Here is a 13,789-nt window from a genome sequence, read left to right as displayed (position 1 = left end):
CGATTACAAAGCCCATGTGATCTGTGTCGTAAGTAAAAGCACTGCAGGCAGATGGTGCAGATGCAGACCTTGATGTTCACTTTGGGAGGCCCACACTGGCTCCATTGTAGCATTTCCCCAGATGTATCCTGCAAAATGCCCCCGCCTTACGTCACACTTTTCTCCTGCATGTGGAATGCTATAAATGTGGGAGGGGCCCACATTTATACAACATAGTACAGTTCAAATTCAATTTGCCTTGGAGACTGTAAATCAAAATCTCACTGCCATTTCCCAAGATGTGATTGGCTGATGGAATTCACTTTCTCCACACGATAGGTCAAAATAGAGGGTCATTATGGGGGCTGGCCGCCATCTCTCCACCCACACTATCACCATCTTTATTGTCGCCAGAGCAACCCCACTACCAAGATAATTCGCAGCCTATTCCAGCATATTTTAAACCCTTGTCCGGCAGAGCGGAACAGCATACAACTGGCCACAACTGGATGAATAGCCAGCTAGCAGGACAGCTAGCTAATGCTCACGACGGATATTTTATGCTAAAACGAAGAGAGAACTGATTTTTGACATCAGACATCACCATACTATTCATGCGCGAAACAGGAGCGCCCGATAAACCAAACCGTTTTTTGACCAATTTAAAGACATGTCTGTGTCTGACAACGATCCCAGTAGCTTGCTAAAACCTTAAACGTTACACTGCTCGGCTAAATCAGATAAGCCTCAAGCAGAATAAAAATATATTGGACCGAATGCGAGACACTCATCGACTCCTAGCTAAAAAAAAACGGTCTGATAACGGGCTGTAGGCGACGACGAAAGTAGTCAGGAGGTAAACCTCTCGCTTCGACTTGGTACTCTCTGGTTGATCTGTGGATGACAGCCGTCCAGCCCGTCGCAACAACAGCAACAGCAGCAGTTTATTTATCATCGGAGCAACCGAGGAAGAGTGAATCGGGGAAGGAGAGAAAGGATTCACGGACACCAACCAAGCATGGCTACCCAGACGACAGCATCCTGCACTGGATCCACTCTGTTGCAACCAATCAGCGAAATTATCAATCTCCCTCTTGACCAGGTATGATTTTGGATAGAGAAAATATTGTTTCATCAACCATCCGAGCTGGAAGATCATTTCTGTACGGCCTGCTCAGTTCGCGTCTAGATGTAGCAGGGTCTAATGATGCGCCAAAGGGTTAGCTTGTATAAGCTAGACAAGATGAGATATGTGAGCTAGAAATGAGTAGACCAAATCACTGACGTTGTTTCACTAATAGCCATCAGCTAGTCAGGGCATGCTATGTCTTTTGTCTTTTCCCAATCGATGTGCTCTGAGCCTAATCCAGTGGCTCCCAAATTGGGGTCCTTGAGAGGATTCCAGTGGATCTCCGGCAAAATGAGGATTAGTTTAATTTCACGATTGTGGCATTCACTTGAAGTTAGCAGCAGGGGAGAATGTAGGCCCTAATGATTATTCTGATCTGAGGTTTCCACTATTACCCCCCTACAGTACAGACACATAACACAAATCTTCTCAGGTGGGCCCTTGGGACCCCCCCCCCAAATTATTCTACTGGGAGTCTGTGGTGTAAAGTGTATCTATATGGGGACCCTAAACATCGAAAAGGTTAGGAACCTTTGGTTTAAACAATTTGGGATGAATTCTGAGTTGCTCATTTGAACGCCTCACCTATGGTGACCGCACAATGCAATCAGTATTTACAGAGGCAGTGTCCATGTTGCAGAGCTTGTATTTCCTCCAAGAAGTTGGGTGTCTGTCTCAAATTCACAGGCTATGGACCTGTACACTACCTTACAAGTCTAAATAAGGTCAAAACGAATTACAAAAAAGCATGGCATAAGGTCATCATTCAGGCCTAGATTACCATCACACATCACCCCTCATCTTAAATCAGAGAGGTCACCACAACTTGCCGAAAAGACTTCAGCCGTCTTTTCATGTTGTGCAGCTGCACTGAAGATGGTTTGTGTAACTAGGTGTGGCCCATCTGGCACTACGATGGGATTACTGGAACCTGTTATGGTTTTCCGAAGTGGGATTCATTGCAATGTTTGTTTCCTCAACAGTCATATCAAAGCTTATGCACTAGAGATGGCCTGTGGTTGCGTATGCTAGCATGCACTCATCTCAGCTCACTGCATGGATCAATAGATTAGGCTCTCCAGAGCTTGTCAAGCCGAAAAACCCACTAAAATGTGGCGTCCGGTCAGCTTCTTCTCTTTCTGTCCTCATCTCACTGTTGATCTTATCATGATTCCTGTTTGTTGTGGTTCCACTGTGGCTGCTCTGAGGAATGGTAAGAAATATCCCATGCTAGCCACAGCGGTTTCCTTTTTGCAAGATGGTGGGTAATTGCACTGCACCTACATTGTGATTTCATTGTTTTTACATGGCGGAGTCTTAAACTTCCTTATGAGTTACTTCAAATAGCTACCTAGCCTACGTCAGTTACAGACATTGTTTTTTTATTATACGAACTGTAGGGGATGTTCTATCACACTGTTATAGCAGAAAGTACATTTTACCCTACAATGAAACCTCATTTATGTTTCCCAGTTCAATGTGAGCACTAGGAAATCCACCGTCATGTTCTCTTGCCAATTGCCGTCATCAGTCTAAATAACCCTGGTACAGCAGAGGCAATGATAGATTTTGTCTCACAAACTGACTCAAATGTACTTTCTCCCGTTTCTTCCCCTGTTCACTTATTTTTTTGTGTGAGTTTTTGCCACGTCATTGGCGTCAGAACAGTCGGCGGTGTCCTTTCCCTTTTTTCCCCTCTTGTTCTTTTCTTCTGTCTGTTCTTATCACCTTTAGGTCACATAGAGATGAGTCTATTTCCTCTGACTGACAAACACTTTTATCTGCATGCCTTGAGCTTATAGATAGCTGCATGACTCACCCTACCATTCCCACTGGAACCAAACAAAACCCTGTTCTACACACCTGAGATTGCAAGGGCGTGGACAGGAGGAGGGCTGAGACCTCAGGAAAGGATAAAGGATTATGTTGTATTCTGAAACTTTCTAAAATGAATCGAAGAGTTTGTGAATGAACTGTGCACTAGAGCCTGCCTGCTTGTCTGAACTTGGATTCTCTGTCAGCAGACTCCAACGAGCAACATGACTAAGCTACACCCCCTTGTCTTTTCCACGGTTCATACATAAGCCTATCCCACCCTCTTTATTCTGTGATCTTAGTCCCTCCTTCCTGCATGTGCAGACTGGAATCTTTCATGTTTCCGCTCTCTGAGTGTCCCAGCCTCTTTTAGGAATGTTGCATGGTCGGGAACTCTCGTTTTCAGGGATTCATTCCACTTTATATAAATATTCCCATCACAACCAGTTCAGTCCTTCTTTACAGGTCTGATAAGATGGTGTGTCTGTACGGCTGGAAATAAAACACTGTAAGATTTCTTCATCTAACAAAACACAACTTTTCTTTCCAACCACCATTTAAAAAAGTAATCTCCAAGAAATCCTGCAGGGTTTAACAGCCCCAAGGGGGAACAAAGAATAGTTACATCATTGGCATATCACAGTGCCCTCGTGGAACAAGACCTCATTAAAGCAACTCTCTGGAAGGGAATTCAGCCCAAGCCCATGTGAGATCAAACCTCGCGTATTGGTTACTCAGCATCCAAGGAGAGCATATCGCTTCAGGATGACTGCAAGAGAAACTGCTGTGGCTTGATTGCATTGTAGTCTTCAATATTTAGCATGGGTCTCGACCAACTTCATGCTATACCAGGTTTGCATGATTATGGCTAAACTGCTAATCCTGATTATTTTGCTTGACATTGTGACCACAATTATTAATGATTATTATTATTTTATTGTACTTTTTTGCATCTTATACAGTATATATTGACTGTTTTCAAGTACCTTGGGCATTCTAAAGGAATTAAAACATTTCAGTTTTGCCACTATGGCAATATTTCACAATTATTTATTGTGGAAACCAAAATTGTGACATTCTTGTATACACATTTAATTGCGCAGCCCTTTACTATACCAGAGTCCGATGGCAGCGTACAGCGGAAGTCTTGCAAGTTCAGTGTAGGAAATGAGAAGTCAGCTGCTTTGTCATGTATTTGTTTATGGAAATATTGGCTGTTGGAATTACCTGCTTCTGGCTATACGTAGTGGCTCCTCTGTGTTTTTGCCCTTGATATTCTTATTATGAATGACTACTGGGTGAGTAAGGGAGAATAGATTGTGCAATTGGGACACATAATCTTGGGCTGTCACGCCCCCACTACTCCGTTGGACAGGTGTCACCCGTGTGGCCATGCGGCTTGTTAGCTTCCTGCCAACAGGGTGTCCTACTGTGCCAGGGACGCTGTCAACACCACAGACATCAATACAGCCACTCAGATACATACAGCGTGATCTGTGTGGCCCATAGGGATTGATGCTCATTTTTATAACACTGTAACATTGTGTGTGTGTGTGTGTGTGTGTGTGTGTGTGTGTGTGTGTGTGTGTATATGTGTACTGTATAGCCTATTGTTAGGACTGTATGCATGTTTCTCATGAGACTGACATGCCTCTGTACTGGCTTGTGTCAGAGCTATAACGGGAGCTGTGAAATCTGAACTGACACTATCCTTCTTTCTCTCTCTCTCTATCTCCCTCTCTCTGTTTCTCTTTCTCTTTTCCTCTCTGTTACACAGCCCTTTCCCCTCTCAGTAACTTGCCTTCTACTGTATGCACAGCTTAGCATGTGGCCCCTTCTGCATTACTGTATGCAACACACACACCCCTTTCACCCACTGTGGTCCAGGTGTGTTGATGTGAGCTGTTTTGGGCATTTGTTCTTAATAAAAAAGGTTGATATATGCTCAGAATTACCTTTCTTGACCACAAGCTGTTTCTACCCCAAATTCTGCTGTGTTTAGCTGTTTTGATCCACTTGTCATAATCCTGGTGGAGACCATTTCCTATATGAAGTCCCCTCAGTCTCCTAGACATTGTCCCGACTACGTTCCTCAAAGGAATGCATGACAGTGTTACTCATCTGGTCTTTTCCCCCTCTAGCTTTAAACGTCTACTTGTTCAACCTCTAAAGGACCTTCCTTAGATCCGGTGGATCCTAGAAACTACAGGCCTGTTTCCAAACTACCATCTCTTTCATAGGTCTTAGTGAAAGTAGCTGCAAATCAAGTAACAAAATAATTCAATTGGGTTTCAGATCGCCACACAGCACAGTTTCACAGCTCAAGTTTACAATCTTCTTTTAACTAGATACTGGGGACTGTTTCCCCGTAATCCTTTTCGACCCTAGTGCAGTAGGTTGATATGATTGATTGGGTTGGAGTCTCGGGGACATTGCTTGATTGGTTCAAGTCCTATCTTCTGGGTAGAATTTGCTGTCAACATTGGTGGTGCATGTCATTTGTATCATTTGTGGTGTGCCACAAGGTTCAGTCCTAGGGCCAATATTGTTTTCTTTGTAAATGCGTCCACCAGGCTGTGTAATCAGAAAGCACAATATCCAGTTTCAGTCTGATGATACACAGTCATACTTACCTCTGAAACCAAATGACCCAAATAACCTTATTTTAAATGATTTCCTTGCATACATCACATGTTGGTTTGGTCAAAACTTCCTGCAATTTAATTACAGTAAATCAGAAATAGACATTTAGTAAACCAAGTAATTTGCCTGCAAATGTAAGGCTCCATGCCAGAAACCTGGGTGCTTTCTTTGATTATAACCTCCATTTTGAAGAACAGTTAGTTAGAGCAGGAGTTATCTAGTCCTGCTTTTTCCAGCTGAGAAAAAGTCTAGTGTCTAAAATCTTTTTGTGACCTTGAAAGAGTTATTCATGCTTTTATTTCTTCTAGACTGGACTATTGTAACTTGCTGTACTTCTGTACTGTAGCATCAACTGTAAAATCCTTTGCAGGCTCCTTGTGCATCCCTCCACTGGCAACTTTAAAATCTTGGTGTTTTGTTTGTACAGCTCTGCATAGTCTTGCACCTCAGTATATTTATGAAGTTTTGTTCCCTATAACACCCCTAGGTCCCTGGCCATTCCACAGTCTTCTATGGACTTTACCTGTTTTTTTTTTTAAAGTAATGCATTTGGTCTATATTTTCTGTATAGATTGTATCTTGTTTTGTTATCCTTTTCTTTTAACCTTGTTTAGCGCTTCGTAACAAAGAGATTTGTGTTTAAGGCACTAGAAATAACATTGACTTCACTTGACTTGATTTGTTGATGGAGTTGACTGAGGCTTGCGGTCACCAGGTTAACAGCACTAATGTTATCACCTGTACAGATCTACAGGAGGTCTCTGATGGCAGCTTGGAAATTTCCACCCACACGCCATTGTGATGAAGTGGCATTAATGGTGGTTTTAAATTTAAAGTAGAAGTGTGCTTTCTTGATGGGCTTAGGGTTATTTCTTGCTAGAGAAATTATAAATGGGTAATATTGATTATTTGGCCTAGAAGAGCTCTTGGTTCGTTAACTGTGTTTAATGTCAACGAATGGCTTTAGTAACAGGAGGGGTGAGAGCTTGCTTTTCTCACAGTGAATGTTTTAACACCTTGGTTGTGAAAATCAGTGATGTGTCATTATCACACATCCAGGTGCAGCAATAGCTGAGGGATCTTGTCAGTTGAATGTTATAGACTACAGTGTGGCAGCTGAGTAAATTGGCTATATTAGACAGATCAATTACTATTTCTCAGCATCGTTGTACGTGCAGAGTGTGGATACTGAGAAATGATGTCCTAAGGCTGACATCTGCTCTCTGAGCAATCCCATGGTAAAATGATAAAACTAAAGAAACCATGTATTTCATTTTCCAGCTTCACTGTGTTATCTCAGAAGAGCTGAACTTTGATATTGCCATCGGGGAATTAGACAGTCAAATGCTGGCTTTTTAGCTAGCCAATCATTGTAATGTCCCAACAAAGTCAGATATACTTTGAGTCTCCAAGGCAGTGATTTACATCTTTTTAGTGACCTCATCGCTTCCTGTGAACTTAAAGGTGCAGTCTTCTGGGTGCAAGCTCACAGTGTACAGATGGTGCTGCTTTGCATCCTGTGGTCACAAAATGCTCACTGACCAGCTGAACAATCAGTCCACTGTTTATGTGACATATTGGATTGCAGTTTGTCACAGTCAACGGGGCCACGTCTTTTATCATGATAACAATCCTTCTTTTGTTGTTGCTGCCGCACTCGCCACCAGCCTATTGTGCTGCCCACTCTACACTGTCAATTTGACTCCTGGCTTTATTCATATCCATGTCTCTGTCAATTCCCTGATAAATGATGTAAGTCTAATATATAGTGAATATGTAGATTAAACTGTGTTTAACTGTGTTTTGATATAAGCAACAAAAAGTAGTTGCAACAGAATACATGAGGCAGCTGGCCCTCACTGTAGAAACTGGGATGCTCACAGGTCATTCCAACTTGTTCTTAATATCTCTGGATGCTTATAAAACCATCAGGATAGTAACACTGCTAACCCACACTCTAAGCCTAATATTAACCTCGCCTTGCAATGAGAACATTTTGGGAGGCTTTGCCTGAAGAATCTCTGGTTCAAATCCCATCGGCTTCACTGGAAGGTCCCCCGCCCCTGACTGAGTCCCCAGAGCTCTGGCTCCAGGACTACCCGTCTTACTTTAAGCCCTCAGGTCTCGTCAGAGTTTCTCTGCCTCCCCTCTCTCTTTAATTGGCTGGCCTCTGGGGAGTCTTATCCCTACAATTGATTTCTCTTCCCCTCGGCTCCCTCTAATGGAGTGCTGCTGGCTGCTGCCATTATTACGGTGCACAATCAGCACTAGCATGTGTGATTCCTCCTGGGGAATGTGGGAAGTCTTGGCCATAATGATAACATTATTGGGTGGGTGATGATGGGTAAAAGCAACAAACACGCCATTCTTCATAGAGATTGCTCAGGCTTTCTGATCATGTTTTTAATGATGTTTTTCTCCTTCGCATGTGTAAAATATAATCCTGAGGTGTCGGAAAAGAATTAGCCGAGGAGGAACAGTCAGTGATACTGTCAGACTATTTGTATAACCTCCTGGGAATCCTCCTATTGTCATGTTTACCCAGAGCAAATAAAATTGTACCTCTGTGAGCAGTTTATTGGGCATGAAGTCAAATAGTGTATTGATCTGATTTAGGTTCATTACATAATATTGAGGTAGATAACTGAGATACTAGAGTTCAGCCATGAGGCCTTTCTGGTCAGAGTTACTCTTCTTACTTACGTATTTCTTACTCTTACTCTTCAGTTGTTGTTTTTTCCAAACCGTGACACTCTGAGTATTTGCTACTTCACATCTGGTGCTGTATCACTATGGCTAGAGCATGGTAATAAAACTGCCTGGGGTTGTGGGTTCTTTTCCTACTTGGAACAAATGCACTCATGGTACTTCAAGGCATTTAAGGTAAAAGCATCCATCCAGTCACATACAGTACTATGTTACTGTAGTTCTGGAAAGAAAACAAACTACACATCTGATCTCGCTGCCATTACCACAGCTGCACTGGCTGTGATCTGGGTAGTTCCCTCATAGACATAATTTATTGTGCCGAGCTACAAGTTCTACACTCACTCTCTATATCTGCAGCTGCCAAACATAGTCACATACATGCATGACAGACATGCTTCGTCTGTCCCCCCTACCCTCTGAACTCCTGGCTGTTGCCACGACAGAGGATGCACACATTACTCAGCTTACTCTCGCTAGTCCATTTGGTAATGGGGTGGTGTTATGAGGCTGTGTTGGGTTTCCACGCTAAAAAAGCCTGGACTTTTAGCTTGTAGTGACAGATGAATTTACGGTTGGCACAGCACAGAGTCCATATTTTAAGACAATCAAATAACAGCTTCAAATGACAGGCCAAGCAGCTATATATATATATATATATATATGTTAAGGTATTGTTAGATTGTAGATGTATGCTAACAAGCAATCTCAGCTTTGACCATTCGCTGCCAGACATAGACTGAAGCAGGTGGCTTCTGATAGGCCATGATACTTCATACTTCATCTGTGTTTATTCATTATTGTGAAGTACTTGCGACTGTTGCTAGTCAGTCACCAAGGCATTTTACAGTCTGTAAACTGTTAGCCCTTGTGTTTAGTTTCCGGCCAGGCCAGTATTGTCTTTGTGGACTGAGGATGAGATTGAGGCTTCAGTGTTTCCCCTAGGATGGAGTTGTAGCAGCGGAGGTGATGCACGCGTGTGTGGAAAAACATTTTTGCACACATTTTTTTTTTTTGTGCGCTCGTAAAGTGCGCCCTGCCGGGAGGTTTCTATGTGTCTGCCGGCACCAGAAGGGCTCTTGAGGCCTAAGTACATACAGTACATTTTTGCACAGTAATGAGCAGAGGAAATGTCTGTCTAGCTTACATATGAGGTGTCTCAAGATTTAGGAAAATACACTTTTATTGAACATAATAAATGTATAATATTTAAAACAATTATTGACATTTATTGTCAATTATTAATTATTTCTTCTCTTGATCAGCCAGTCTTTTAAACTCATCTGAAAATTCAAACATGTGATTTGACAAATAAGCCATTAGTTTATGTGTGACCCATATCACCCACTGGGTGACCGTTTACATCCATTGGGTGTTAGCTAGCGGCTAGCTAGCTGTCATTCATTCTTCTAATTCATTCTTAACTGTCCTTTTTTTCCAGAATTAACTTGCATCACCACACTGTTGTATTATCAAACAGTGTTAATTTACTTTAATGTAATGACATTTTCAATGATAAAATAACTTATATTTATGACATTTCTTTAAGGGAATCCTATCCAAATAATATGTAACGTTAATATCTCTGTGAGGGAATCTGTCAGTTGTCTTTGAGATTGACAGCTTTCGCGCGTCACGGTGGCCCTTGCGCATAGTAAAGCCCGCCTCCAGGAAGAAGAAAACAATCGGTGCATGTGGAATACCTACCCTGCGTTCCAAATCGCATACTTTTTCTTTTTACTACACTACGTACTACATCTGCCCTTAGAAAGTATGTACTGTGCATGTAGTAGGCAGACAATTGGGACATACTATTTCGTCATCACATTGCGTCTTGAACTTTGACCCTCTTGCTTATATATCCGTCGCAATAATACGGTTGCAGTTTGTTTGTTTTGTTTTTTTCTCTCTCTGGCGGCTCAGCATGCGGCTCAGTCGAAGTGACGTGTCTTCCGCTGCGCAGAGGATTGTGGGTCAGAATAGCCAAAAAAGCATGCTGGCCTGCATACTGCAAAATTCGACCGGATGTAGTAGGGTATCCGGGTATTTTCTGGCATACTGCATTGACATGCATGAATTGGGACATGCTAAATCTTTTTCTGGCATACTAAATAGTATGGAAGTATGGGTATTGGAACGCACCCCTACTATCTCTGTATCAAGATGGATCTTCCAAATGTTGTTTATTTCACAGATATGTGTTTCCTTGCGTATTCCTATCAAATGATTGTGTTTGCTGTAACATTACTGTGCGATAGTGAAGTTGCAGGACTGTTTTCCCTTTGGCGAATGGTAATCCTGAATCCGTGATCAGCATTGCTTGCTTCAATTAGATGCGTTTTATTGGGCTGCGTAATAGCAGCCCAATCAGAATAAAAATGCCTCATATAAACTCAATCAGAATAAACTGCCGATCCGAATGAAATTTCATTCCGTTTGAGATGGGTGGTATAACCCTTTCATAATCCGGTCGATTGATAAAATTTCATCATGTAAACACTCATTCCGATCACTTTCTTTATCTCGCCTCTTTCTGCACATGCTCGCGCATTTAACGTAAGTAACGTCAATAACGTTACCCTTTTTTCCGGGAGGATTCGAATGGATGTGCTTGTTATTAACCCCGGGGCGCTCAGGCATGATGTAGGCGGTGCAGCCCGTTTTATATCAAGTCCTGACTCCGCCTCTCCGGGCCAGTTTCGGTATACAGCGGTGAAAATTACAAATGGACCCAATCATTGCGGGGGCAAAACGAAACGTCTTTTTCTGACACTTATGGGGCACGTTCAATCTAAATACGGTGTGCACCGTTTTGCTACGGTTTCCGGGTTGAACGTCATGTTTCCTCGAAACGGTGTGAAACGGTGTCCAACGGGCTTTGAGGTACATTGTCTCTCGTTTGTGGGTGTGTCAGAGGTGTTACCCAATCAGCAGCGACGTGTATATAAACCCCGTCGCATTAAAAAGGCAGTGCGCACAATGGATCCGACAAAAGTCCTTTACTACTGCGTCCGCTGCAGCTTGGTGTCTGCAACAACTGAACTAATTAGAAGACATGTTTGTATCTTTTGCTATTGTTTGTACCATTGTGGAGTGACACTTTCATAAACGTTTCTACTCCACTCTACTCCTCTAAATATATAATGGTAAATATTACAATATCATATCACAGCAACAGTGATCAGCAATAATGATAGGTCTCATAATAAAATAATTAGCTCATATAGATCCTAACGCAGTCTCGAAGGTAAGAAGTGGATTATCCTTCACCTGAAATGTTTGCCTTGTCATCCTGAAATGCAAACGAGGCAAATGCTGGATCACTATAATTAGGAAGCACAGTTTCCACAAACCCCTTCACTCCATTGGGATGTTCTCTGCTATTCTGGACGGCAAGGGAAGTGACTGTAACATCGAGCGTATTTCGTAGTATTAAACACATATTTAAAGAGCGCAAAGAATGGCCTCCTCAGCTGCCGTAGTTGCAATGCTTGCGTAACACAACAGGGTGTTCAACGCACCACGGTTTCCGTTTAAATAAACATTTTGCTATGCTTTGTCGGGGCTGAACGCAGGGATGGAGTCGTATGTTTTGATAAAACTGTCGCTTCATCAGAAAGAACAGCAGTAAAGAAATAACTGACGCAGGTCCATCTTAGTGCTGGATTCGGTGTTTTGCGCATGTCAGAAACTTTTATTCTGATTACATACTGTGGAGCATGTAAACGCACATCTTCATGCGATCGTTATATTTAGCGCTCAGGTAAACACTTGTGTGGCAATCTTCCATCGGAATGATTTCATTCAGAATGAAAAAAAATGTCTCATGTAACCGCAGCTTGACATCTACCCGGTGCTTGTTATAATCGTTGTGCTGACATTATCAGGTAAGCGCAAAGTTTATATGCTTTGCTCACAGCTGTGTGAATTTACCTGGATATGAAGCATCTGTAGCGCAAAATAATATAACGTTAGTTTCTAAAGAGATAAGACGGAGCCCTCTCCTCTCCTCTCCGTTTATATGCTTTACTCACAAGTGTGTGAATTTACCTGGATATGAAGCTTCCGTAGTGCAAAATAATATAACAAAGAGATAAGGAGCCCTCTCCTCTCCTCCTCTCTAATTCAGCAGCGGCGGTCATATTTCAGTGGTGCATATAGGGGAAACACTGGGCCTATAATTTTTCCACAAAACTCTAAATTGTAAGCAACATCCGTCACCTTCTGGTTTATTCACTATATTTGGCCAGGAATCTGATGGGAAAGAGATGCATCCAATACTAATGAAAGGACATGAATATTTATTACAGTGTGACTTTGCGCTGTCACTCGTAACTCCATTGAGGTAAGTCAGTAAGGGAATTCAGCTGATTCACCTTATATTAAAGCCTTGACAGGAACATATAGAGACTCTGACGCATTCCCCAGTCTTCTATCAGCTTATTCCTCAATGCCTCTATGCGCCAATAAAAAGTCAATCTGAGTATCGATTGTCCCTAAGTGCAAGTTGCGATGTCATCTGAAAAGTTTGGCTACTAAATGCGGAATTGATTCAAGATGTTTACACCTCAGGGCTTTCTGTCATTGATTCGCTTGAACCTGATCACCTGTGCAACAAAGGGGGACATATTGCCATAGTGCCTAAAGGGGAATACCATTCAATTTAATATTTTACATGAATTATTGCTATAGCCTTTGGTAGTCCAGTGTTCATGAACATGAACAACTTACTCCCAAAGTAGAAGCAAGAGAACTAAGAAGACTCTGATCTTTGATCTACGGGTATATGCACGCGATCTGCTTCACTGACAGTTATTTGAATTAATTGTAGAATGTTCCTTGAGCATTAATGAGCTTAATTTTATAGCAGTGCTATCAGTTCTTTAGCAGAAAATGTATCCTTATCTGTACAAAGTCATCCTTGGTGTGGTTAAATCACCTTCCTCGTCTTTTCCAGTTCATTCTCTTTGTGAAAAATTACGGGGTTGGATATAGTTGTCATTTTTCTGTCACTTGAAAATAGTCGGAGATGTTTCATAAATACAGACCAAGCTGTCTTAGGACACAGGGATAGCATATCTGAATGATAAAATTCAATAACATTTCACGATAAGGCTGTACAAAAAATTGCATGTAAGGGCTTGATCTTGCAGCTCTCGGAGTGAAGACTTAGGGAAGTTGATGTTGTCAGCGGTGACATATCTGAGCATTACCATGGTGGAACATTCACCCAGCCAGCAAATGTCAGTTACTTAACAGGCTTATGTAACATTAGCCTAGCATTTACAGTCTATTGTAACATTACAGAAAACCTGGCCTTTCTGCTGTGTTTAGTTCAGATACTGAAGCATTATTGTGGAGTGTTGAGTACCGGATTTTGAGTGGATTTTTATTGGAAATTGCACAGCCTTTATAAAGCCTGCTCGCTCTACTGTAGATGTGAGCAATTATAAATGGAGATGTGAGTACTTGGATGCAGATTCTCTCCAGAGTGCTTAGCCATGTGAAAAGGTTGTC

The 13,789-nt window shown here is 42.0% G+C and overlaps 1 protein-coding gene across 2 annotated transcripts in view; it reads left to right on the top strand.

The window, feature by feature from the left end:
* The first annotated feature begins 442 nt into the window (after nt 1-442).
* Nucleotides 443-13,789, top strand: part of mboat2a (membrane bound O-acyltransferase domain containing 2a) — a 55,412-nt gene continuing 42,065 nt past the window's right edge. For both annotated transcript variants that reach the window (XM_071543710.1, XM_071543709.1), the window contains exon 1: nt 443-1,081. In XM_071543710.1, coding sequence (XP_071399811.1) covers nt 998-1,081 — 84 coding nt within the window. In that variant the 5' untranslated portion in view covers nt 443-997. The remainder of the gene's footprint in view (nt 1,082-13,789) is intronic.

This window comes from Centroberyx affinis, unplaced genomic scaffold (genome assembly GCF_046629955.1).
Source record: "Centroberyx affinis isolate AG114_WGS23_722 - 3 ecotype Tasmania unplaced genomic scaffold, CSIRO-AGI_Caff_v1 ptg004369l_1, whole genome shotgun sequence".
Lineage (NCBI taxonomy): Eukaryota > Metazoa > Chordata > Actinopteri > Beryciformes > Berycidae > Centroberyx > Centroberyx affinis.
This window is presented reverse-complemented; position numbering and strand designations above follow the sequence as displayed.